Source organism: Mercenaria mercenaria, chromosome 17 (genome assembly GCF_021730395.1).
Source record: "Mercenaria mercenaria strain notata chromosome 17, MADL_Memer_1, whole genome shotgun sequence".
Taxonomy (NCBI): Eukaryota; Metazoa; Mollusca; class Bivalvia; order Venerida; family Veneridae; genus Mercenaria; species Mercenaria mercenaria.
Window position 1 is genome coordinate 6,577,406 of NC_069377.1, and position 27,485 is coordinate 6,604,890.

At 37.1% G+C, this 27,485-nt stretch overlaps 2 protein-coding genes and 1 non-coding gene across 4 annotated transcripts in view; 1 reads left to right on the forward strand and 2 right to left on the reverse strand.

The window, feature by feature from the left end:
- The window catches only part of LOC123536116 (low-density lipoprotein receptor-related protein 6-like), a 48,043-nt gene extending 44,680 nt beyond the window's left edge, over window positions 1-3,363 (reverse strand). The window contains exon 1 of the mRNA XM_045318940.2: window positions 3,190-3,363. Within this exon, the coding sequence (XP_045174875.2) occupies window positions 3,190-3,244 (55 nt within the window). The 5' untranslated portion in view covers window positions 3,245-3,363. The remainder of the gene's footprint in view (window positions 1-3,189) is intronic.
- A 4,131-nt stretch (window positions 3,364-7,494) lies between these two features.
- LOC123536085 (nuclear pore complex protein Nup160-like) overlaps window positions 7,495-27,485 on the reverse strand; it is a 55,991-nt gene continuing 36,000 nt past the window's right edge. For both annotated transcript variants that reach the window (XM_053528887.1, XM_053528885.1), the window contains exons 23-35: window positions 26,736-26,868; window positions 25,720-25,815; window positions 21,406-21,597; window positions 20,838-20,943; window positions 19,881-20,047; window positions 19,426-19,492; window positions 18,663-18,770; window positions 16,704-16,830; window positions 16,003-16,125; window positions 15,131-15,272; window positions 14,389-14,526; window positions 10,517-10,621; window positions 7,495-9,874 (exon numbers count right to left, since the gene is read on the reverse strand). In XM_053528887.1, the coding sequence (XP_053384862.1) occupies window positions 9,770-9,874; window positions 10,517-10,621; window positions 14,389-14,526; window positions 15,131-15,272; window positions 16,003-16,125; window positions 16,704-16,830; window positions 18,663-18,770; window positions 19,426-19,492; window positions 19,881-20,047; window positions 20,838-20,943; window positions 21,406-21,597; window positions 25,720-25,815; window positions 26,736-26,868 (1,609 nt within the window). In that variant the 3' untranslated portion in view covers window positions 7,495-9,769. The remainder of the gene's footprint in view (window positions 9,875-10,516; window positions 10,622-14,388; window positions 14,527-15,130; window positions 15,273-16,002; window positions 16,126-16,703; window positions 16,831-18,662; window positions 18,771-19,425; window positions 19,493-19,880; window positions 20,048-20,837; window positions 20,944-21,405; window positions 21,598-25,719; window positions 25,816-26,735; window positions 26,869-27,485) is intronic.
- Trnat-ugu (transfer RNA threonine (anticodon UGU)) lies at window positions 13,411-13,483 on the forward strand. Its single transcript has one exon. It is a non-coding gene; the product is annotated as a tRNA-Thr (tRNA).

The following is a 27,485-nucleotide window of genomic DNA, read 5'->3' on the forward strand; positions in this document are numbered from 1 at the left end:
TCGACCTTTGAGTTAAGGGTAAGGGTGTAGTGCAAGACGCATTAATAATTGTTTGATTATAGAAAACATTTGTGCCAAGTAATATTAAAATCCCTTTAAAATGGATGACAGAGTTATGGACTTGACAGGAAAAAACAAACTTATTGACCTTTGATTTACAAGTGTGACCTTGACCTCTGAGACAGGCATCTTAGTGTTGCACATGACATGTTGTCTAATTTAAAGTTGTTATGGGGTACATTTGTGCAAGTAATATCAAAATCCCTTTATGGATTTTGGAGTTGCAGACCAGACAGGAAAAAAGCCCTGTTGACTTTGACCTCTAAGTCTGACCTTGACCTTTGAGCCAGGGGTCTGGGTTTTGGGTATGACACATCCTCTCATCCAGGGAAATATCTGTGCCAACTAATATAGGGAAATATCTGTGCCAACTAATACAGGGAAATATCTGTGCCAACTAATATTTAAATCCTGTTTTACATAACAAAGTTACTGACTGGACAAGAAAAAATAACCATCGACCTTGACTTTTATGAGCTAGGGTTCTGGGTGTTGCGCATGATACACCGTCTGATTATGAGGAATATTTATGCCAAGCAGCCATGTAATATTGTAATCCCTCCACAGATGACAGAGTTCTGACCTAGACATGAAACAGACCCGAGACCCCAGGTGTTTTAATATGCCAATATTAACATTCAAAAGCCAAGTGTGATCTTGACCTTAAGCTTGAAGTCTGAAAGTTGAGCATGGAACATCATCTTATTATGGGGCATTGGGGTACATTTACAAAACATGTAAGTGTCAAGTCTCTTCATGGATTGCTGAGTTACAGACTGGACAGAAAAAAGCCCTGTTGAGCTTGAGCTTTGCGCTAGGGGTCCAGGTGTTGTCTCATCATGGGGAACATTTGTGCCAAGTGATATTAAAATCTCTTGATGAATGACAAGAGTTATGGACCAGACACTAAATCGTGGACATATGGACAGACGGATGGAAAAGTGCAATCCTATAGTCCCTGAAACTAGTTTTCAACCAGTAGGGGACTAATAAAGTCATAAAGCTACAAGGAAAACAGATTGTAAAATCTATGATATTCTTCTACAATATGATCTATGACCATACATCAAACACATTTGGTGTTTCATCTGTGTAGACTTTATAGAATATAAGCATTTATCCACATCCCAGTTTGTCATAAATTTTCAACATGGCACTTCTAAATAAATTTTTCTTATCATGTGTGTGAAGCTGTAAAATGATACGAATGTAATGTACATTAAGTATGTCCAGGGGTTTGAAGTTTTTCTATGTGAATGTAGCTAAAACTGCTGTTTTAGTTTTTTAATTTAGTACGTACACACTCAAGTCCGCTAACAAACAGAAATTAAGACGAGTCCATATCATTATGAATGTATAAATCCTGCTATATCAGACATGTACAGGTGGTGTGTATGTCATAACATGCATGAATTGTCTGCAAAAATTGGCAGTCAGAAAAAAATCATGTTCGTTTACAAACAAAAGAAATGTTAATATACAAATTCCCATTTCAAGTGTGCGTGTACTTCTGCTGCATATCAAATTTTCAACACTTTAGTTTTATGGCAGTCTTTAGGGGAATTTCTAGTCAACAGTAGATCTACTGACACATGCTTTTCAGGGCTTGACAAATTATTTGAAAACAACTTGTCACATAGGACAAGCTGCCTAGAATGTTTACTTGATCTTGCAACAATTTATACTTGTCCTGCAATTCCCAAAGCAAAAACAAATTTAACAGAGTCTTTTTAAAGTCCTATAAAAATGGTACATACTGTAATCATGCATGTTTTAAGCTATCAAGTGTCCAGCAAATGCGATCATGATGCAATACCTTAACAGAGCAGGACAGATTTAAGAGTTGCGAACAACAATTTTTACTTCCGTTTTAGATCATTTAGCATGTTTCCTTGTGGTCTTACCATATTGTTTTAATCAACTGGTTTTAATGTTATAATATGCCTTTTCGGCCTTAATTAACACCATTTAAATATTATCACCCCGATAAATACTTATGTTTTACAGGACTGAGGTACAAAATTGTTGATTTTAAGCTTATAAAGTTTATTATTATTAAACCGGGAAATAGTGCTGAGCTAATGTTTACTTGTTTTTTACAAACTGGCGATAAAGTTTCAAAATAAAGTTTCTTGCATCTTGTATCTAGTAATATCTACCTTAATTGCGTATACTAGTACCCTCATGTTTCTGATTTCTGTTGCAGGAAATGCTAGTAAAAATAAATAGCCAATGAAGTATAACCACAGGCATAATTCACATAAAGCTATATACTGGATATGTGTTTTGTTGGCTCGTTGCTGCGAAATCGGCTGACCAAAATAAAGAAATTCCTTGGTTTATTTCTGTGCAAATTATGAACAATAATTATACAAGTTACGTAATTCTGTGAAATTGTTCCTTGAATCAAGGATACTTATAATTATTCATATTCGGCATGCACATCACCAGCTTCAAATTTTGCATCAAATGTACATACTGTAATAATGCAATACATATAATTATTAAATAAAATAATTTCTTATAGATTGATATAAGTTTTTGAATTTTGACTATATATATTTCTGACTGTGTTTTTGGGTTCAAACTTGTCAACAATGAATCATTTTTAAATTTGTGGATAATCAGGCCAGTGATCATTTAGGATCTGTTGACATGGTTAATGTGCCTAGTCTGTAACATAAATTTTACAGCAGTTTTAATAGGGATGCTGCAAAATATATAATTTTCATAACAGCCCCTTAAAAGAACACTAGTTACTCAAGTAAAAAGATAAGACACTGCCCTTATTTAACTATTTTTGGCCCTATTTTTAATGAAACTACATTGGTCACACATCTTATACCATTTTTTAAAGCATAATACAGGACTAAAGCAACAAATGCAATTATTTGCCACGAAAACTGTTTTGTCAATTTTTGCACAAAAAAAAATAAAAATATTAAAGATGACAAGCAAACATACTTTTACTAAAATTCCTGACTCTAAAATGTGCATATAATTTATAGATTACAGTAACAGGTAGGTTTTAAACAGAAGCTATATGCATCAATTAGACAAGCACCTTGGTCGGCAAACATCAAAGGGTACAAATCAAAACAATCGGAAGTGGATAAAAGAAATACAAACCTTGAGCAAATGACACTATTCCTGCAAAATATAGGGATAAGATTAATATTCCCATCCTTAGGGATAATTAACAATTCTCTTTACACAAGTCATACTAGTACACTGATCACTAACGCCGCAAATTTAATTTAATTTCACACCGATCATTCTTGCTCATGTAGGCGGCCATTACTATTTTTTTGTGTATTGAGGACAAGGTACTACTTTCAAAATTAATTCGCCGTTTTAACACCATGCCTTGAGGGAAGATAAGCTAACGCAATGTTCGCAATTAATTGGCCAGTAATGAAAGAAGATTATAAGATTGGCGTTTTTGGCACCAGAAACAATCGATATAACCGTATCTGTGTAACAGAACTACTTTTTTAAAAGACATAGGATGATACGGCATCCAACCGTAGGGTACGACCTACTGATTCATAGGTATTCGCATACGTTTGATAATATTGACGGGATGAGGGGTTTGGTCAAAGAACTAAAAATACATTTATTTTTATAGCTCTTTGGTTTGGTTTAGTTATGTCTCCCACATGTACCACATGTAATGGGGGAGACATATTGATTTAGTGCTGTCAGTCTGCCCGTTTATATCTGTTTGTCTCTCTCTCTCAAAGTTTGTCCACGGAGCACCACTCGAGGGTATGCGGGGCGAGGACCGGGTTCCTCTCTCCAGAAAATTTTGAAAGAGGTCGAGATATGATTAACAAAAAAAAAAACAAAAAAAACTTTATTTTATGTCAGATATATTGTCAGTTACTCCAGGTCTAAGATAAATAATGACAATTAAGCCTTGAAAAAAATAATTGGAACATTAAGGAAGCGGTACACTCACAATGGATAATTTTGAATATCTAAGCGAATTGCTGAAAACTTTATAATGTGTTCTTATATTTTTATAGTATTTAGAGTCACACCGACACAATTTAGAACACATGGTAACTTTTCCAGCTTTTGATGGTGAAAGAAGACCCAATGTGTCCAGCAGTTTATGGTATGGATGGGCACAGAGTACAAAATGTACAAAAGAGATTTGGGGTGTGAATGGGTGGGGGGGGGGGGGGGGGGGGGGGTTACCACTATGGTTTTAGTGATTTGAAAAAAAAAAGATATTAAATATTAGTCTTCAAAAGATAGATGAAAGGCATATGTTTCCTCGATTTTTTGGACGTTGGGGGCGGAGATGGCTGTCCCCATCCCCCTCATGCTCGAATGCTTAGATGCATCTTGCAAAAAGATAAGGCAAACAGAAACAATAGATCTGTAGCTTTCGTCAGATTTAATAGCCACACATAAACCTAATTAAGGCATCTTCTTCCGCCCCATTATATATTTAGTAACCTTTGTATCGAAAAAAAATTGCTCAGTACGCGAAGAAATGCCGAAGTTAGCTACGGCTTACGGACAAACTACGTACCAGCTATTGGTATAGCATAAAAACTATGGGTTAATTCATTTCATGACATTTAATTTTCAAGAAGACTGTCACAGTTTCTGTCGGAATATTAAACACATCCAGACATGATGCTTTTTTTTTTCAATGAAAAAGAGAGTAGAAAGTAGATAAATGAAAAAAAGGTCAAAGGTTTTGTTTTAACATCTGCCGTCAGTTCGAGTTTGCTGAAAGTCAAATAAAAGGTAGTTTTGTCGCGATTCAACGGTCTATAATAAGCGTATCGTGTCCACTATGCATGGCATTAGAGTCACGATTTTTCGGATAATCATTAGCAATATTCCAATGTTCAATCAGTCTCAGCACAACTTTTTAGTCATTTATCATTTCATTTGGTTTAAACATACTTCTTTGTTATGTATCACCATTTGCAAAACGAGATATTGCTCACATGACTTTGTAATTGCCATTAACTTAATAAATGCGCTGATGCTGGTTCGTTGGTCGGATCATAGCGGCACCGAGAACTTCAAATTTTGATTCCTACTTTCAAGATTTGACATAACGAGTTAGGATATGGTATGTTGGCAGGTTCTCATTCCTATTTAACTTGTATTTTGTACATACGGTATGACATTTTGTGGAATTTTCTCTTTGACGCTCCAGGGTGTATGTTGTATGTAATAAAATGCCCTTGTTTATTGGTGGGAATGTCTGTTGTTGTTCTGCTATTTTTTGCCATTGCTGGTTTCCTGGGAATGGTCACATTATAATCAAAACTGTACTGTCTATGCGTGACCCGTCGAAGTCCTCGGTTAATGATGACACTGCAGATGTGGTTCGAGTCCTAGCTGTAACTGTACTGCGTCTCGCGTTGACCCTCGGAACTCTCCCCCCCCCCCCCCCCCCCCCCCGCAGAATAGCTCTTTTATAGGATCATATATTATATCAAAAATCGGATTGCAAGCATTTCTTTACTACATATTTACCTCATTGTGCTTTGAGCTTACTAAATAGGCTTATCGGGATGGCTTATTTTATGATCTGACATACTGCTCTTCCAAACATGCGGTCATTCGTTTCAAAATTCAAATGGTATTTAAAGAAAACAAAAGTGGAAATTTTGACGCGTACTTCATGTACCTTGACGGCTCGATAATTTTATTTAGAGGAAACGCCTTGTTTACTAGTACGCTTTGCACTTGACTTTCTGGGAAATTTTAAGGTCCGATGATATACATGTCCAGGCGCAGCGACCAGTGATGGTCCACTGTTGTATACGATTTTTAAAAGATTGTATGTAAAAAGATACTTTGTTTAATAAATTTTATCATTGTTTAATTCAAATCATTACTACTTTAGTCCCCAACCAACTTTTATGTCTGTCATGACCGGATATGTATTCATGGGAGACTTATAGCTGAGAAAACTGTTGAGGCACGTGCAGGGAACAACACAGATTAGAACATTTTTTTGAGCCAACTGAATTGGGTTTTTTCCATACACAATTTTCATTTTCAGCAGTAACTGGGGCTCAGACTTCTAGTCTCACTGATACTAAGGTGTCTTCTGTTTCAACAACAGCTGTAGTCTATTTTTATGTGCTGCAAACGAAATAAACTCTCGATTTCAACAGACATTTCCATCCAATCCAGAAAGTACTGTATAGTAGGTTGGTTTTATTTTATAAAATGGTTCATTATCATGTTGATGTCGATCCTAAACAACATCTCGCTCCAATTACTAGACAATCTAGACATTACCATCACGTAGCTTTGCAAATACCTTCTACCACAGTCGACTACTACAAGTACTCGTTCTTCCCCAGAACTGTGGTAGAGTGGAACTTCTTACCATCTCATGTGGTCAGTGCTGAAACAATCTTTGGATTCAAATCAGCACTGGCTGCACCGATGTTCCAACCATAATTATTACATATACTTGTTTTTATCCTGTTTTAACCCTACCAATTTTACTTGTTTTTATCCTGTTTTAACCCTACCAATATTTCTCTTTTCCTGCACAACAGCTTATGTATGTACATGTCTTACACTTTGACTTAGGGCTATAAGGTGTTAGGTTTTTGCACCTTTTTTACCACCAACTGTCAGCGAGTACTACGTGGACTGAGTAGCTTGGGAAATCGGATAGTCTTTCACTTTTTTTAAACCCCCGCCCCCATGCATGGCCAAAATGTATCAGTATTGAACGAGGCCATTATCATAAAAGAAGAAGACATACAGTGGTTAATGAAAACAAACGCTATTCGCAAAACACATAAGCTCGCATGATGGCATATAGATAATCATGCAATGAAGTTGGATGGTCATATACTCTTTCATTCTCCAGTTGACAAAATATTCTATTCTCGACGTCAGCGACTACCAACGACAGGCAATCAGCTTACTGAATTCGACTACTGTAATTAACAGGGGTATCTACCCACAGGCAATCATCCTTAACATGAAGCTTGACCACTTTAAGACAGCAAATACCCAAATTGTTGCTCAGAAACGAGGTCGTCTATCAATCCTTGAACAGTCTATCTGACACGAGCAGAACAATATACCCCGTTTTTCGACTGTATTCATTCAACAGTATTTTAGTTACATAATGGCATACAGTTAACCAGTGTTACTGGATCCTGTTCCAACACCAATCTGTTCTCCACAAGTAACTGGCAATTTCCACACTTGAAACATTTGTGGGAACAATTGATTTTCAGATGCAATGTTTGATCAATCATCAGGGAGAACATATGCCTCGCCAAGGGACCGAACTCAACTCCATAGATTCCCACTCTTCCTATTGAGATAAGTTGACGGACCCCTTTTCCTTGAAAAGTATGTAACTGATCATAGAGACATCCAAACAGATGCTCTTTTTTCAAAGGAGGCAGACCAAGGAAAACAAAATTGAAAAATATCTGTTTTTATTCAGGTTGCTGCAATGGTGTTGTGTATAACAGTACAAAAACAAAATAATGTAACAAGACTTCTATTTTCTTCAAAAATATATACACAGCATGAATTACTCTTCTAAATGACTGGTATGTCTGAGGATATAAAACTGAATTTGGAGACCAGTCTTGAAACTCCAGCATTTGATTGGTTGTTGCTGAACACGAATTTGAAATTGACCAATGACAAGGCTGCATTCAGAGACTGGTTACAAAAAACAAAACTCAGATTTTATAACACTGGAGACAGGAAATAAGATAATTGGGTGCTATTCTGAACTACAGGCCATATTCCCCTAAATACATGTATTGCAAAAGTCTCTGAATTTTGATAATCTGTCCACCATACCTTTGAAATAGCTATTTAGAATAAAATCAATGAAGCCAATTGTTTGTCTATGTAGAAAATTTTCGTATTTTTTTTAAATTTTCATTTCTCTACCAACACGAATAAGTTATGAAACCAAATTAAAGTGACCCATGCACTGGTGCCACCAATTACTGTCACTCTACATGATTGTACTGTCTTATGTTATATGAGCCGTGCCATGAGAAAACCAACATAGTGCGCTTGCGACCAGCATGGATCCAGACCAGCCTGCGGATCTGCACAGTCGGGTCAGGATCCATGCTGTTCGCAAACAGTTTCTCTAATTACAACAGGCTTTGAAAGCGAACAGCATGGATCCTGACCAGACTGCGTGGAAGCACAGGCTGGTCTGGATCCATGCTGGTCGCAAAGCCACTATGTTGGTTTTCTCACGGCGCGGCTCATGTATTAGTAAACTGATGGCAGATGGGCAGCAAGGAGGGGTATATCCCAAGTAAACCTATTGCACAACTTCACAACTTTTCCAATAGTTTCATGATTCTAGGTCAAATACTTTTTGAGATACCTGTGACACAAACTTTTAGGCACTTTATGCATCTTTTTTTACTAAGTCAAGGACCATAACTCTGGTCAAGCCAAGAGAAACCCAAACAAAACCTCTGTTGCAAAACTTCATATGCTGAAAAAAAGAGTTCCTATAAGGTTTTATGAAGTAAAATACTTTTTGAGATACATGCAACACAAACTTTTGAGTTCTTTATACAAGTTTTTGATTTAAGGGCAATAACTTCCATTATTTATATAGAGGTCCCAGTTGCACAACTTCACATGCTGATTAACAAGATCATATAACCTTCAATGACTGCTGGTAAAATATAGCTTTCTAGATATACATAACACAAATTCAGATAGACAAGCAAACCTAACTGGCTCCCTCATCCCAAAATAAGTTGGGTTTTGAGGAGGTTGGGGCAAAAGAACACAGTTGATCTTAATCATAAGGATGTATCACCTCGGTTTTAAGCCTTCTGAAACTTGCATAGGTATGTCATCTTGGATCATTTAAAAATAATTTTGATGTTTACATGATCATACTACAGGTAACTTTAATAACATCAGATTTTTCTTTCAAATTTTTTTAACATAATTTCACTTTTACAAAGAAAATCTGTGTTTAGCTTTGTATGCAGATCTATCTATATTTGCATATATTTTGAGACAGTATACAAAGATCATGCCACCAAACAATGATGTAAAGATTTCTCTCCCTTGAAATTATGTTACATATGGATGGAAATTCCCAAGTTGGATAAAAATTTAAAGAATTTTTGGCAAAGACAGATAGACTGACCAAGTAGTTATTGACTGCATTTCTTTTTCTTCTGAAATTTTTTACTATGAATTTACATTTGGTTAGCTGTTTAATTTTTTATTAGAAATGCTTCTCATCAAATTACTGTTACAGGGTAAGAACTAAATGTGGTGTAGTATTCTTCAAAGTACATCAATGTAACAAACAGTAAATCTTGCATGCATTTTGCATTTTTACTATACAAAGAAGTCTTTTTTTCTTTTTTTTATTACAGGCTAAACTCTCGCCTAGTTTTTATCAGAGCAGGGAAACCAGTAATCAAAACGAAAATGACAAAGCTCCTGAATTCCATCACATTTTAAATTCATTTTGGTCTGAACTGGTATTTTAAGTCATAATCTACTTTCCTCAAACTGACCATGACTCTTCTGGTAACAATGACAACAGATTACATAATGTAGTACCAGTTTTCTACAACACTTAAAAAATTCTGTTAGACTTTGATTTTCTCATTTTTTGTCCCTGAAAATTTCATTGAAAAATGTCATTTTAATGTAACACAAAAATCTGCTACACTCAATTGTTTGATCATGTGACATAAAATGGCTGCCCGGTCGGTTGACACACCTGGTCTGAGGACTCTTTCAGTCTTCGCATATATAAACGTAGTTTATCCTCTAATGTTTGATGTAACTGAAAAAGGAAAACATAAAAAATTGTTAATAATCTTTTTCTTAAATTTTACATCTAATGAGTAAATGATTTGTTTTGTTGAGTTTCACGTCACACACAATTTTGGTCATATGCCAATTGTGTTGTCAAACTTTTATGGTGGAGAAGAACCCCATGTGAGGTGGAGAAGAACAAAGATGGCACCGAGGAGAACCAAAGATGATAACAAAATAACACAAGAGTTGAACTGCTTAAGTTGTTAAGCAGACATTGTCATTTTTTTTGCAATTTGGAGCAGATCATGGGCCTTAGCTCCAGCATCACTGGGACAATCTAGACAGCTATCAAACTTGGTTCCCATAAACACTGGGATCAAGTTTGGTGAACAATGGATAAGAACTGCTAGTTCAAAAGCAGACACTGTCAAAAATTTAAGGGCCATAATAAAGACTGCTACTATGTCTGTACAACACTGGGGAAAAACTGCTTAAGAAAGCTGAAAACTTCAGTGGATGCCGCCTTTAGTCCATCGGTGAGTGTAATTCTTCAATATCTCCCATTTGCAGGTATAAAATAAAACTGTATGAGGTGAGGAGTAAGTGATTCAGAGCCAGCAACCCACTGGGCCTATGAGGTCCTTGCCGAAAAATGAAAGAAACCTACCCCTCCTAGATGTATATCCTGTCTATGTTCCTGTAAAGCTTTTCTCAAGAGATCTATACTGGTGTAAGGTAACCATACAGTCTGTGCTTGATATTGTAAACAACCCTGAAAAATAAATTTTTTAGATGGGAGGCTAATAACTTGCTGCTGCACCAATCTGGCTAAAATGGTGCAAATGTCTTATATTCAAAAGCAGTTTTTAAAATCAAGACTGCCATTTGGTACAGACATCACATCAATTATCTGTTGTGCAATAAACTTTCATTGTACCATTTTTCATTGTACCATTTTTAGTCAAACTTGAAATACAGACTACCAATGTATTTTGCTAGAAACAACCCTCAAAGTTGACTAGAAATTTTCAAAATTTTAACATTAACAAGAGCTCGTCGAACACGAAATGCCCCCCTTGATGCAATTAGTAATTGCACAAGGAACAGAAATTATATGCTCACTGTAAACAAAAGTACTATCATTCTGGTTTAATCTGACCTTGACCTTTAACCTATTAACCTAACAAGAGATTACAGATTGATCTTGGCGCCATCCACTGAGCCATTTTTGAATGTTCCAAATTTCAAGACTAGCTCAAGGTCAAAATCAAGGTCAAATTTCATTTAGGTACAAAACAATGTGTATGTGGTCCAAATTTGAAAGCGGTGGCTTGAGAAATGTGAAAGCAGGTCACTAGATCAATTTCAAGGTAAAGTTCATTTCGGTAAACAGAACTATGCATGTGCTTCAAATCTGGAGGCTGTAGCTTGAGAAATGTGATAGCAGGTAATAGATAAAAATCAATGTAAAATTTCAATTCAGAACACAAAAATATGCATGCAGTCCGAATTTGAAGCCTGTACCTTCAAAAATGTGAAAGTAGGTCATTAGGTCAATCTTAAGATCAAAGTTCATTTCAGTACACAAAAGTACGCTTGTGGTTCAAATTTGAAGGCTGTAGCTTGAGAAATGTGAAACTAGGTCACTAGGTCAAAATCAAGGTCAAATTTTATTTTGGAACAAAAAACTATGCATGTGGTCCAAATTTGAAACCTGTACCTTCAAAAATGTGAAAGTAGGTCACTAGGTCAATAACAAGGTCAAAGTTTTTTTCAGTACACAAACCTATGCATGTGGTCCAAATTTGAAGGCTGTAGGTACAGAAATGTGAAAGTAGGTCACTAGGTCAAGATCAAGGTCAACTCATGTCAAGGTTCATCTTGCCACTCAAAACTATACATGTGGTCCAAATTTGAATGATGTAAGTTATGGACATGAAGATTCTAAGTTTTTCCCTATATAAGTCTATATGAACCATTTGACCTCTGAGGCAGGGCCATATTTGACCCGAGAGGGATAACGTGAACAAACTTGGTAGAGAACCACTAAATGACGCTACATTACAAAATACCAAAGCCATAGACTTTGCGGTTTGGACAAGAAGATTTTCAAAGTTTTTCCCTATAGACGAATATGTAAACCATGTGACCCCCAGGGCGGAGCCATATTTGACCCTAGGGGAATAATTTGAATAATCTTAGTAGAAGATCACTAGATGATGTCATATACAAAATATCAAAGCCCTAGGCCCTGTGGTTTTGGACAAGAGGTTTTTCAAAGTTTTTTCCTATATAAGTCTATATAAACCATGTGACCCTAGGGGTGGGGCCATATTTGACCCCAGGGAAATAATCTGAACAATCCTGGTAGAGGACCACTAGATTTTGCTACATACCAAATATCAAAGCCCTAGGCCCTATGGTTTTGGACAAGAAGATCAGAAACCATTTAACTGTTCCTGGCCAATGTGACCTTGACCTTTGACCTAATGACCTCAAAATCAATAGGGGTCATTTGCTGGTCATGGCCAACCTAACTATCAATTTTCCTGACACTAGGCCAAAGCGTTCTTGAGTTATTGCCTGGAAACCATTTTACTGTTCCTGGTCACTGTGACCTTGACCTTTGACATACTGACCTCAAAATCAATAGGGGTCACCTGCTGGTCATGACCAACCTCCCTATCAACTTTCGTGACCCTAGGCCTAAGCGTTCTTGAGTTATCATCCGGAAACTGTTTTACTGTTCAGGGTCACTGTGGCTTTGACCTTTAACATACTGACGTCAAAATCAATAGGGGTCATCTGCTGGTCATTACCAACCTCCCTATCAACTTTCATGATCCTAGGCCCAAGTGTTCTTGAGTTATCATCCGGAAACCATTTTACTGTTCAGGGTCACTGTGACCTTGACCTTTAACATACTGACCTCAAAATCAATAGGGGTCATCTGCTGGTCATTATCAACCTCCCTATCAACTTTCATGAGCCTAGGCCCAAGTGTTCTTGAGTTATCATCCGGAAACCGTTTTACTATTCAGGGTCACTGTGACCTTGACCTTTGACATACAGACCTCAAAATCAATAGGGGTCATCTACTGGTGATGACCAACCTCCCTATCAACTTTCATGATCATAGGCCCAAGCGTTCTTGAGTTATCATCCGGAAACGGATAGGTCTACATTCCGACCGACCGACAGACCGACCGACCGACCGACCGACCTACCGACCGACATCTGCAAAACAATATACCCCTCCTTTTTCAAAGGGGGGCATAACTAATGTTAGAAATTGTTTAAGAACAATAAGCTTAATAAACTATATGAAAGATAAAGGACTGAAATCAAAATTGTCAAACATAATTCTAAAGTGAACCTCAAAAGATAGCAAAAAAGTACTATGCAAGCAGTCTGAAAGCCCGATACTTTGAAATTATTAATTTTTCTGTTGATTTCCTGACTAAGTCAATCAACCAAATCTAATCCAAATGAATTAGTTCCCATTCATTTTATGTGTCACGGTACGGACTTGGTCACATTAGGGGAGAAGATGTGACAGGCAGCCGGTTAGCTCAGTCGGTAGAGCACTCGCCCTGTAAGCGAGGGGTCCCGGGTTCGAGCCCCGGACTGACTGCACATTTTTCTCACCCTGTGACATTTGACGCCCAACATGGGACCATGGCATGCTTGCTTGGTCAGTCTTACGACGCTTGCAATATTATATACCTCCGGAACTCGAGGACGAGTTTCCAATTTGTGGGGGTGTATGTCACGGTATGGACTTGGTCACGTTAGGGGAGAAGATGTGACAGGCAGCCGTTTAGCTCAGTCGGTAGAGCACTTGCCCTGTAAGCGAGGGGTCCCGGGTTCGAGCCCCGGACTGACTGCACATTTTTCTCACCCTGTGACATATGTTCAGTATATCAAAATCCAAGAATCTATATCCCTAAGTAATAGCCGTTGTAGCCAAAGCCATGAAATTTCATGCCACAAAGTGATTTCACAGTAATTAGATTTTTTAAGTAGTTTGCATCAACCTAAAACAAATAAAAATTACTCTCTTCATATCATGGTGTTCCGTGTTGTTATTTTTAAATAGGTTACCATACTGTCTATTAAGATCATGCAGTTATTCTATACTGATCTATTAATCAAACAAATTTGCCTGGATTTTGCACTATTACTACTTTGTTCTTAGTATCCGGTTATTTTATGCAGGTCTGTTAACTTAACTCATTTTCCTGCATCTTGTACCAATACTATCTTGTTCTCTGCAAGTAACAAGCAACTTCTCCACATGGATCAGAGGTGGAGGGCAAGTCAGTTAAGATACACCATCTTTTGCCACATTGTCATTGAATTGAGAGCGTCCATCTTGCCCGGAGTTCCAACGTGCACCATCCCTATTCTTGTTCTATACCTACTAACTTAACAGATGTTGTTGCTGCCTTTTTAAAGCATGTCATACAAATGACCACCCTTGCATGAAAGCATTGTTCTTTTTCCTATTTATGAAGATGAATATATACATGTACCTACCTTTATTTGAAACAATTTACTGTCATGACCACTGAAGGTATCTACGACAGCATCTATATACTCTACACACAGACTGACAGCTTCCTCTAGTAGATCATACTCTATATATAAACGTAACAGCTCTGCTGAATTTAGACCCTGAAATATAGTGGTTTTCCATTTTTAAACCTAGGTAATGAACAGATTCATCATTTTTATGTACCAATATAACGAAGCACCAATATTATTCGAATCTTATGAGAAATGAACCACTTTGAAAGTCTCTAATTTTTCTCTTACTAATTCTATGTAAAATAAAATTCCGAAAACATAATCATATGATTAAGACTTCAGGTAAAAGATAAAACCATTCAAAAAATCATGACCCTCCACTGGCTTTGAGCATTAATATAAATTATATCGTCAAACCAGATACATTTTATTTAATGTTATCCTTGGAAAATGTATGCTGTGATGAAATATCAGAATGTCTGATGTAAAAGCAGAAAGTGAAACTTTAAATTTAGATAGAAACTTCCTTCTGGGTTACAACACATCGTTCTGTTTAAAGTATGCCAATATAATCAATGCCCAAATGGAAATTAGTAATCTGTTATTTTATTTCTCAGGAAGTACAGCCACAAGAAACAACTGCACACAGACCAAGTTTGGTGAAGATCCTTCATATACTTCAGGAGAAGTTATTTAAAGGATTTTCTATTTTTAGCTCTAGCATCCCCTTAACTTCCTTGGATATGCTTACCTTGTAAGAGTTGATGAACCATGCAGGTAGAGAGAAGCCATGTGCTAGTAACTTTCCTGCCGTACAGCGGTGGTACTGTGCCGTTCGGTCCTCATACCTGTCTAAATACTGCTGTAACAGTCGCCATGCCTCGTCTGCTGAACTGTAAATATTTGAACACACAACAGATGGATTTTCAATATCGACGAATTTTGCAAAATAATTAGCAATGTGTAATATTCATTTCTACAAATAAGTATATTATATATGTAGCTAACCTTAAATTGTCCATTCTTCATTGTAATGTATGTAAGGCATAATGTTATAATAAAATCTTAACCAACCCAAACAATCAGTGCAAAATCATTCAGCATATAGCACTTTACTTCACAATTCAAGAGCTGTGAAAAATCTGTATCCGATTATTCAAAACTAGATGCCCACGGGCAACATGTTGAGCCCACCCTTTGACCCCTAACTGTAACCTCGACCTTTGAGATAGGAACCTGAGGTTTGCATATTACACTCAGTCTCATTAAGTTAAACATTCATGCTAAATTATAAACAAGATTCCTCAATGCCTTTGACCTCCAACTGTGACCTTGACCTTTAAGATAGGAACCTGGGGCTTCATCTCACTGAGGTTAACATTCATGCCAAATATAAACAGGATTGCTCCATGCATGTCACAGTTATGGTACGGACAAACAAATCCAGACACACAGACTCATGCACAGACACACGCACACACATACACCAAACCGCCATTGTGACAACAATGTCTAGCTCACCGCCAGCGGGCTCGGCAAATAGAACATAATCAGGTCAAATTACAACAGATGATACAAAATTTATTTTAACAAAGCCTTGCAATACTCCTCTGTACAACTGACCTGTTTTCCTTGGCAATGTGAGTTAGTGTGAGATTATTTGTCTTCAGCCATTCCCAGGCTTGAGAAGTGTAATCATTGTCCCCTCTCATATAGTAGGAGCTGTTCTTTGTCAAGTTGATGCATCTAGTATAAAATATATATATATATATATACAGTTGAAACTCGATATTGCAAACTTGCTTATCTCAAAATTCCAGCAATCTTGAAAACATTTTCAAGTCCAGTCGCAAAAACATGTTCATAAAATATAATTTTAAGTCAGTTTCAGTAATCCAGAAGGAAAATGCTTCATCGCCTGGAATTTGAGATACCAAGTTTCAATCGTACATCGAAGGAAGAATTTATGTGAAATGAATGACAAGATGTGATCAGCAAAGCCATTAACGGTGAATACGCAGATTATATGCTGTGACCTAACATGGAAAATTAATAAGACTTGACTTGAAAGAAGTTGTTCTCTCTGAACTAGGTGGGGATTTTTCTTGAGTACTCAAATGAAGAGACCTTTACCTTATATTACTCTGGAGACAGTACCGTAGAACGAAACTTTCCTAGGTGGATCTCTGCTTTTATAGTATCATGAGGTATTCATCCTTATGCTTTTATGGATGTTATAGCAAAAGGTATTGTCTATACTGTAGGTTTTTCTCTCTGTTCAAAACGTTGACCATCCTAGATATTTGTGTAATATATAGACTAACCTGAGGGTTAAACTTTCAAATACAGGGTTGAGTGGCAAGTCAAAAGCTCTTGAGACAATTACAGCCCTGTCGTACATCCCTGCTTTGACCAGCAATCCAACCATCTCATCTGCCCCTGGTGTACTGCCTGAAAAAGACAGAACTTTGATTTTGCTGAGTCTATCTTTGATATTTCATATATCTCTAAATTAGACAATTGCCAATACTTTAAAACTTTCATGGCAATTGCTAACACTTTGAAACCCTTACCGGAAACAATGTAAAACTAACTGCAAATTGCTAACACTTCAGATACCTCATTGGCAATTGCAAAATTTTTAACAAGAGGGTCATGATGACCCTGGATCGCTCACCCGAGTAATATGAGCTACATGTTTCTAATGTCAAACTGATGATTTTTGGACATTTTTTCGAAGATTTTCCAATGTACAATCAAGTAATCCCTGGGGTGGGGCCAATTTTACCCCGGGGGCATGATTTGAGCAAAGTTTGTAAAAGTCTACTAGGCAATGTTACATATCTAAGATCTAGGCCTTCTGGTTTATTTTTAGCAAATTTATGAAGATTTCCCTATGTACAATCAAGTAACCCCTGGGGGTCAAGATTTGAATAAATTTTGTAGAGGTCCACTAGGCAATGCTACACATCAAATATCTAAGCTCTAGGCCTTCTGGTCTATTTTTAAAAAAATTTGAAGATTTTTCTATGTACAATTAAGTAACCCCATGGGGCGGGGTCAATTTGACCCCAGGGTCATGATTTGAACAAATTTTGTAGAAGTCTACTAGGCAATGCTACATATCAAATATCTAAGATCTAGGCCTTCTGGTTTATTTTTAGAAATTTTTTGAAGAATTTCCTATACAAAATCAAGTGACCCCTGGGGCGGGGTCAATTTTTCACCCCGGGGGTCATGATTTGAACAAATTTTGTAGAGGTCCACTAGGCAATGCTACATGTCAAATATCTAAGCTCTAGGCCTTCTGGTTTATTTTTTAAAAAAATTTTGAAGATTTTCCTATAGAAATCTATGTTAAATCAAGTGACCCCTGGGGCGGGGTCAATTTTGACCCCGGGGTCATGATTTCAACAATTTTAGTAGAGGTCCACTAGGCAACGCTACATGTCAAATAACTAAGCTCTAGGGCTTCTGGTTTCTGAGAAGAAGATTTTTTAAGATTTTCCTATGTAAAATCAAGTGACCCCTGGGGCGGGGTCAATTTTGATCCCGGGGTCATGATTTGAACAAAATTGGTAGAGGTCCACTAGGCAATGCTTCACACCAAATATCTAAGCTCTAGGGCTTCTGCTTTTTGAGAAGAAGATTTTTAAAGTTTTTCCTTTCGGTTGCCATGGCAACCAGTTCTGCATGGAATTCAATTCTTTGAACATTTTTTGTAGAGCTTCACCCAAGGAACATTCCTGTGAAGTTTGGATGAAATTGGCCTAATGGTTTATGAGGAGATGTCGTTTAAAGTAAAAGTTTACGGACGGACAACGGACGATGGACGCCGGACGGTGAACGATCAGAATAGCTCACCCTGAGCCTTTGGCTCTGGTGAGCTAAAAACCTCACTGGCAATTGCTTTTTTCAAAATACCTTCCTTTTTTTAAAATTCTTGTTTGAATTTATTCTTTCACAAAGGAAGTTGCTGACACAAAGTTTTTCAAGGAACTATGGGTGAAATTAAAGCATTTTTCTTAAAATTTCATTTTCTTTTTTCAGTTTCTTTAAAGGTTTTAGTCACTTTCAAGGACTACCATCAAATTAAGGACTTTTCAAGGTCTATGTAAACCCTGTAACTGTCAAAATTCACACCAGCTACTAAAAGGGGTTTTGATATATCTATGAAAACAGCACGCAGGACTACATCTACTTCATCAAACTAATCACTTTACACGCAATATCCTAGGTTTTGGCAACTGGTTACATAAATATCATAACCCCTTGTTTCCTACCTGCTGAAAGTGTAGGATCACTTTCTTTAGCAAGGAGACGTAAACGTGCATCAACCAACATGAATTCCTTCTCTATGTCGTGTAATTCCAGGATCTCAAAGTTTGATGCTGAAATATATATGTGCATCAACGAACTTAAATTCCACCTCAGTCTAAGTCATTTAATTCTTGGATCTCAGAATCTGATGCTGTAATACATTCTGTAAAATTGTATATATGTTTCTTTTTCAAACTGTGTGTTTATTCATTTTGTGGGGTCATAAGTCATATCATCATAATTCAGGTCATATGATCTTTCCTTTCTTTAATGGTAGAAAAAAGACATATAGTGTCTGTCCAGAGACTACCGCAAGCACATCTCGGCATCTGGGTAGAAGCACCAACTTTCCAAAAGCCAGCTGGATGGCCGACCCAAGCATAAATGTAACCTACATATCTGTAGTGTGTGACAAGTGCTTAGATCTAAGCAAACCTAATCATTTTGGCCATGAAGAGGTATTAAAACTGTGTAGGTAGCCATATAATTTGCGATGACAGATGCTTCAAATTATTTTGAGATATTCACAATTTGCCATTGTTAATTAATTAAATACACGAAAATTTAATAGCTATCCCATTTTTTTTTTTTTACCGGTACCGTAAATTCAGAATGTGTTCACACTGAAATGTTAAGAAAGCAAAACAAACTATATATAAAACTGTCACTATAAACAAGACACAATCACTATATACAAGACACAATCACTATATACAAGAGGTGTACCTGTGTTAATCAGTTCTTCTCCTTCAAGATCATGTTTAGGTGACCTCATATAATCTCCTGCAGCGAGCTGCAAGTAAAGCAAACAACCATGCTCAAAATAAACAGATACTTCAAATTAGCACTTCAGTGAAAATTTTGTAAATTTTCTGGACATAGATGTTGTGCATCTCAATATCACATGGAACACAGGGATACAAAACCCATCCTTGGTGTACAATGGTAAAATTGGTATGGCGATATTGTTCTAAAAAGGATAGTGTTTCCTTTCAACATATTAAATAGCTCTTCTAACTACAAAATTACATTATAATTAAAACTTTGTTTAAAGTGCCATCTTGTTTGGTTAAAAATTTAAGACAAACCATAGGTTGATCCATAGTAGCCAATTTGACTAGCCTTGGACTTTTTTTCCAGTGTCAATGTCAGAACATATAAGTTACTAATTTAACACTCACATTTGGTCTAGTTGCCAGCATAGGTTTGATAATCCAAGAGTACTGTGGTCCAACAAGTCTTAGTGCATTTAGGGCAGCAAGGTAGCACTGCGCCTGCCTCTGGAGCCCAGATTTTCCCGGTACCTCACGCCCCAGTCTCATACCATGCTCATACATCACACTTCCAGCTGTGAAAGAAAATTAAGTCATTAATAAATGAGATAGTTCTGTATGTTTAACTGGTGAATGAAATTGAATTATCTAAATCAAATACACTATAAGGTGGCTTCATAAAATGACATTTTTACCAAACATTTCCTGGATTTCCTTTATTGTACGGGACAGACTTTAGCAGTTCAAAGGCTACTGTGTATAGTTTCTTTTACAGACTGAAATGTAATTATTTAAAAGTACAAATTTCAGTTGCAGTTTCATATAATAATGCATTGACTAAAATCAGCAATTGTTCAAACTGAAGGCGAAGGTGTTTTTTATCATCTTGTATAGTATCAAGAATTTCATGGAAAGTAAGAAGTAACAAACTAGAGTAGACATTGGTATCTACATACAAGGACAATCTGCTACATTTGACTTTGTGGCTATCATTTACTGGACAAAGTCATCAGCAGTATGAAAGTCACTGTTAACTCTTACCCTGCTAAATTTCTACAATGAAATTTTCCATCTTTCAATTTGGACAGTACCATTAACTTTTAAAAGGGGTGCTTACCAAAAAGATACTGACTGAAATGGCAAACAGTGCAGATCATGATCAGACTGCATGCAAGTGTTTCAAATTCAGCGATCTTAACCACTAATCAGGGATGCCCTTAGCAGGATAAGAACCTCTCAGTAAAGAGTCAAGGCGTACCTTTGTACTGGTATGTTGACAATATTTTAATACTGTGAATGTTGTATACCATCTACAATAATTTTTTTTGTATAGAATATATAATTTGAAAAAAAGTCAAATTTTACCTTTTCTGTAGTTGTTCCTGAAGATATGAAAGGCGTAGAGCAGATCATAGTAGTTATGTGTAGTGAGATCCATACAACGGGCACGGCTCTCCAGAATGTTTTCTACCTATATTATACAGGAAGGAAAACATACAAATACTTTCATCGCATAGTTAGTTCATTACTGATGTATTCATAGGAAAATGGATTCATAAAACAAACACAAAGTTTTAGAATGACAACTGCAAATATTTTTTTTTTTCATTAAAGATTTACTTCCAATACTCAAAAGTTTAAGGTTCTGAAAATATATCTCAATATATCTAAACATTATAACAATAAATATTCTATTTTTCGATAGAGACCACTTTATTTTTTTTACAATGACAGTAGTAGAATACTGTTAAATCACTGATAGTAATAGAGGACACAATGTCCTGGATTTTGTGGTTGTGTCAATTTATTATATCAAATACCAAGAAACAATATTCCAATTCATTCATCTTTAAAATCCACAAAATGCAGACGTGTCAAAAAAATTTTGCACCGAGGCAACAAAATATAATGATTTCAAAGTTTCAAAACATACCTCTTCTTCAAGGTCTGTGTATGGGAAATCTACAAGTGACTGAAGATCTCCGCGGTCACAGAGGCTGATCAACAACTGACGTAGACAGTCCTTGCGTCTACTCGGGTCTGGATTCTCTATCATTGAATTGTATGCTTCAGTGTTGTGGCCAAGTTCTAGCTGGTATTTGAACACCTTTGACCACAAGGTAGGCTAAAATAACAAAAAATTTAAATTCAATAATTGGCTTTTGAAATGTTGAACACTTTAAGCAAATTTCATGAATATGTGTTTCTATTTTTTACATAAAAAAACCCTCATAGCCACACTCTTTAATCTGCTTCTGTTTTTATTTTACCCTGCTAAACTTCTATAATGAACTTGTCAATCTTGCGAATTGGACAGTACCATTAACTGTTAAAAGGGGTGCATACCAAAAAAATACTGACTCAATGGCGAACAGTTTAGATCATGATCAGACATCACAATGTGCAGGCTGATCATGATCTACCACAGTCGCAAAGGCAGAATCAGTCATGTCCAGCATGATAAGGGTTAAGAATTAATGAAACAAGAAGTCTTGGTGTTTAAGGACATAATGTTACTTTTGTACTTTAATATTCTCAAATATTTTGAATTCACAAGTGGCATAATCCCCTGTATGATTCACAAATATTAGCAAAAAATTAAACCACACCTAGATTATATAGCTATTAACTTCTAACAAGAGATCACAGAGTGATCTTGGCACCCACCAATGTGCCATTTTTGAGTGTTCCAAATTTCAAGACTTATTGACTAGCTCAAGGTCAAATTTCATTTCCGTACACAAAACTGTGCATGTGGTCCAAATTCAAAAGCTGTAGCTTGAGAAATGTGAAAGTAGGTCACTAGATCAATCTTAAGGACAAAGTTCTTTGTACATAAAACTATGCATGTGCATCAAGTTTGAAGGCTGTAGTCTGAGAAATCTGGAACTAAGTCACTAGGTCAATCTTAAGGTCAAAGTTTTTTTCGGTACACAAAACTATGCAAGTGGTCCAAATTTGAAGCCTGTAGCTACAGAAATGTGAAAGTAGGTCACTTGGTCAATCTTAAGGTCAAAGTTCATTTCGGTATACAAAACTATGCAAGTGGTCCAAATTTCAAGGCTGTAGCTTGGGAAATGTGAAAGTAGGTCACTAGGTCAAAATCAAGGTCAAATTTTATTTCGGAATACAAAACTATGCATGTGGTCCAAATTTGAAGCCTGTACCTCCAAAAATGTGAAAGTAGGTCACTAGGTCAATGTAAAGGTCAAACTTTGTATCGGTACACAAAACCATGCATGTGGTCCAAATTTGAAGGCTGTAGCTTGAGAAATGTAAAAGTAGGTCACTAGGTCAAAATCAAGGTCAAATTTTATTTCAGAATACAGAACTATGCAGGTGGTCCAAATCTGAAGCCTGTACCTTCAAAAATGTGAAAGTAGGTCACTAGGCCAATGTAAAGGTCAAAGTTTGTTTCGGTACATAAAACCATGCATGTGGTCCAAATTTGAAGGCTGTAGCTTGAGAAATGTGAAAGTAGGTCACTGGGTCAAAATCAAGGTCAAATTTCATTTCGGAACACGAAACTATGCATGTGGTCCAAATTTGAAGCCTGTACCTTCAAAAATATGAAAGTAGGTCACTAGGTCAATATCAAGGTCAAAGTTTTTTTCAGTGCACAAAACTATGCATGTGGTCCAAATTTGAAGGTTGTAGCTACAGAAATGTGAAAGTAGGTCACTAGGTCAAAATCTAGGTCAACTCATGTCAAGGTTCATCTTGCCACTCAAAACCATACATGTGGTCCAAATTTGAATGTTGTAGGTTATTGACAAGAAGTTTTTAAAAGCTTTTCCCTATATAAGTCTATATGAACCATGTGACCCCCAGGGCGGGGCCATATTTGACCTTAGGGGGATAATTTTAACAAACTTGGTAGAGAACCACTAGATGATGCTACATTACAAATATCAAAGCCATAGGCTTTGTGGTTTGGACAAGAAGATTTTCAAAGTTTTTCCCTATATAAGTCTATATGTAAACCATGTGACCCCCGGGGCGGGGTCATATTTGACCCTAGGGGGATAATTTGAAAAATCTTAGTAGAAGACCACTAGATGATGTCACATACAAAATATCAAAGCACTAGGCCCTGTGGTTTTGGACAAGAGGTTTTTCAAAGTTTTTCCCTATATATGTCTATATAAACCATGTGACCCCTCGGGGCGGGGCCATATTAGACCCCAGGGAAATAATTTGAATCATCTTGTTAGAGGACCACTAGATGATGCTTTATACCAAATATCAAAGCCCTAGGCTCTGTGGTTTTGGACAAGAAGATTTTCAAAGTTTTTCCCTATATAAATCTATGTAAATTATAGAAATAAACAAAGGGCCATAACTCACTCAAAAATTGTTGAACCTGTCTGATTTTCAGGGGGACACAACTAGGGTACCAAAACATCATTCTGACAAAGTTTGGTCAAAATCCCCCTGGTAGTTTCTGAGGAGATGCGATAACGAGAAATTGTTAACGGAAGGAAGGACGGAATGACGGACGGACAGACGGACGGACGGACGGAAGGACGACGGACCACGGACGCAGAGTGATTTGAATAGCCCACCATCTGATGATGGTGGGCTAAAAATAACCGTGATGCAGAATTTATTCCATCAAACAAGAGGACCATGATGGTCCTGAATCGCTCACCTGTTCCCACATGACCCAGTTTTGAGTATGACGCTGTTTTTTCTATTATTTGACATAGTGACCTAGTTTTTGAGCTCATGTGACCCAGTTTTGAACTTGACCTAGATATCATCAAGATAAAAATTCTGACCAATTTTCATGAAGATCCATTGAAAAATATGGCCTCTAGAGAGGTCACAAGGTTTTTCTATTATTTGACCTATTGACCTAGTTTTCGAAGGTACGTGACCCTGTTTTGAACTTGACCTAGATATCATCAAGATGAACATTCTCACTAATTTTCATGAAGATCTCATGAAAAATATGGCCTCTAGAGAGGTCACAAGGTTTTTCTATTTTTATACCTACTGGCCTAGTTTTTGACCGCACGTGACCCAGTTTCGAAACTGACCTAGATATCATCAAGATGAACAATCAGACCAATTTTCATGAAGATCTATTGAAAAATATGGCCTCTAATGAGGTCAAAAGATTTTTCTAATTTTAGACCTACTGACCTAGTTTTTGACCGCAGCTGACCCAGTTTCAAACTTCACCTAGATATCATCAAGATGAACATTCAGACCAATTTTCATACAGATCCCATGAAAAGTATGGCCTCTAGAGAGGTCACAAGGTTTTTTTATTATTTGACCTACTGACCTAGTTTTTGATGGAACGTGACCCTGTTTCAAACTTGACCTAGATGTCATCAAGGTGAACATTCTGACCAATTTTCATGAAGATCCATTCAAGGGTATGGCCTCTAGAGAGGTCACAAGGTTTTTCTATTTTAAGACCTACTGACCTAGTTTTTGACCGCAGCTGACCCAGTTTCAAACCTGACCTATATATCATCAAGATAAACATTCAGACCAACTTTCATACAGATCCCATGAAAAATATGGCCTCTAGAGAGGTCACAAGGTATTTTCATTATTTGACCTACTCACCTACTTTTTGAAGGCACGTGACCCACTTTCGAATTTGACCAAGATATCATCAAGATGAACAATCTGACCAATTTTTATGAAGATCCATTCACAAGCATGGCCTCTAGAGAGGTCACAAGGTTTTTCTATTTTTAGACCTACTGACCTAGTTTTTGATCGAACGTGACCCAGTTTTGAACTTGATCTAGATATCATCAAGATGAACAATCAGACCAATTTTCATACAGATCCCATGAAAAATATGGCCTTTAGAGAGGTCATAAGGTTTTTCTATTATTTGACCTACTGACCTAGTTTTTGAAGGCACGTGACCCAGTTTCGAACTTGATCTAGATATCATCAAGGTGAACATTCTGACTAATTTTCATGAAGATCTTGTGAAAAATATGGCCTCTAGAGAGGTCACAAGGTTTTTCTATTTTTAGACCTACTGACCTAGTTTTTGACCGCACGTGACCCAGTTTCGAACTTGACCTAGATATCATCAAGATGAACATTCTGACCAATTTTCATAAAGACCCCATGAAAAATGTGACCTTTAGAGTGGTCACAAGCAAAAGTTTACGCACTGACGCATGCACGGACGGACGACGGACGCTGCGCGATCACAAAAGCTCACCTTGTCACTTTGTGACAGGTGAGCTAAAAAAAGTTGCAAACATACTAAGTTCTGGTCATCTTCATCAGCTACTGCTATTGCTGTCCTTGCAAGGGAGATCACCACATCAGGGGCAGAAAACTCTTCAAATTGACGAATGACCTGCATACAAATAAAGAAACCCTTGTGAAATTTACACCATGCATAATATTAAATGCACTTGTTTAGAACTGATTAACACAAACCATAAATATTCCACATATTTAACAATTACTGTCAGAGTCTAAATGAGCATTAAGTATTAAGTAGAAACTTGTTTCAAAGAGAAAATATTTTACCACAGCAGATGAAGCCATTCAGCTGGCTTGCATGGAACTGGTTCTACTGGGATGCCCATCAATATCTACAATAATGCCTAGTGGGGCACAAGTGTTCCTTTGGGCTTCACAGACACACAGAAATGAGGACTGGCCAGCTTCACAGACACACAGAAATGAGGACTGGCCAGCTTCACAGACACACAGAAATGAGGACTGGCCAGCTTCACAGACACACAGAAATGAGGACTGGCCAGCTTCACAGACACACAGAAATGAGGTCTGACCAGCTTCAAAGACACACAGAAATGAGGACTGACCAGCTTCAGACACACAGAAATGAGGACCAGCCAGCTTCACAGACACACAGAAATGAGGACTGACCAGCTTCACAGACACACAGAAATGAGGAATGGTCAACTTCACAGACAAACAGAAATGAGGACCAGACAGCTTTACAGACACACAAAAATGAGGACTGGCCAGCTTCAAAAACACACAGAAATGAGGACTGGCCAGCTTCACACACACAGAAATGAGGACTGGCCAGCTTCAAAGACACAGAAATGAGGACTGGCCAGCTTCACAGACAAACAGAAATGAGGACTGGCCAGCTTCACAGACACACAGAAATGAGGACTGGGCAGCTTAATCAACAAAGGGCTATAATTATTTTCTCTAAAAGCGAAAGCAGATTTTTGCAAGGAATGAAACTTGCAACCAATTCAAATACTGTGAAAGCCTTACCCTTGTGATAAAACTTACCTTGAGGTAAAACAAGACCTCCAGTTTTCTCACTTGTGTTTCCTGAGATTGTAACAGTCTATCTCGTAGAAAACTTTCGTTTGCCACGCCCTCCCTAGCTGTATTGAAACAATGGGCTGCTTTAACTGGCTCACTGAAATCGTTATAAATTATGTTATGTTCTTTTTTCATTTGAATTCTGGTGTATCTGTGCTCTCATCTCCCTTTTTACAAGAAGGATCTCAGATATCTTGAAAGAAAATGTGATGCCACTGCTAAAGCATGAACTGCTTGTTGGCATTGCAAGACTAAACTTTCAAATGAACAAAAAATCCTACAATGTTTGATGTCTATATCTAATGCATGACGCAAATTTTGTGGGAAGGACAACCTTAGGGACCATATCAGTAGCCCTAAAATGAACAAAGGACCAAATCTGTACAAGAGGCCATGACCACATCTATTGCTTTAAATAATTCTAAAGTGCTCAATGGAGATAACGGAATATATTGCAGAAATGGCCCTATATGTTTCAGTCCACGTCATATGAAATTCTTGACATGGCCTTCTACTCTGAAGTAGCCTTTTTGGACAGTAAAAAGCCATTTAACAGCCTAATGCCCCTCTATTTAGAAACACTGGCCTTATTTTCAAGGCCCCTTAATGCGAGTGAACCATAATAATTTTGTCCACAAAGGCAGATTGTTAACTGCATATTAAGTGCCCCCCTTCACAACTCCCTCAAATCCCCCACCCCACTCCTCCACTAAA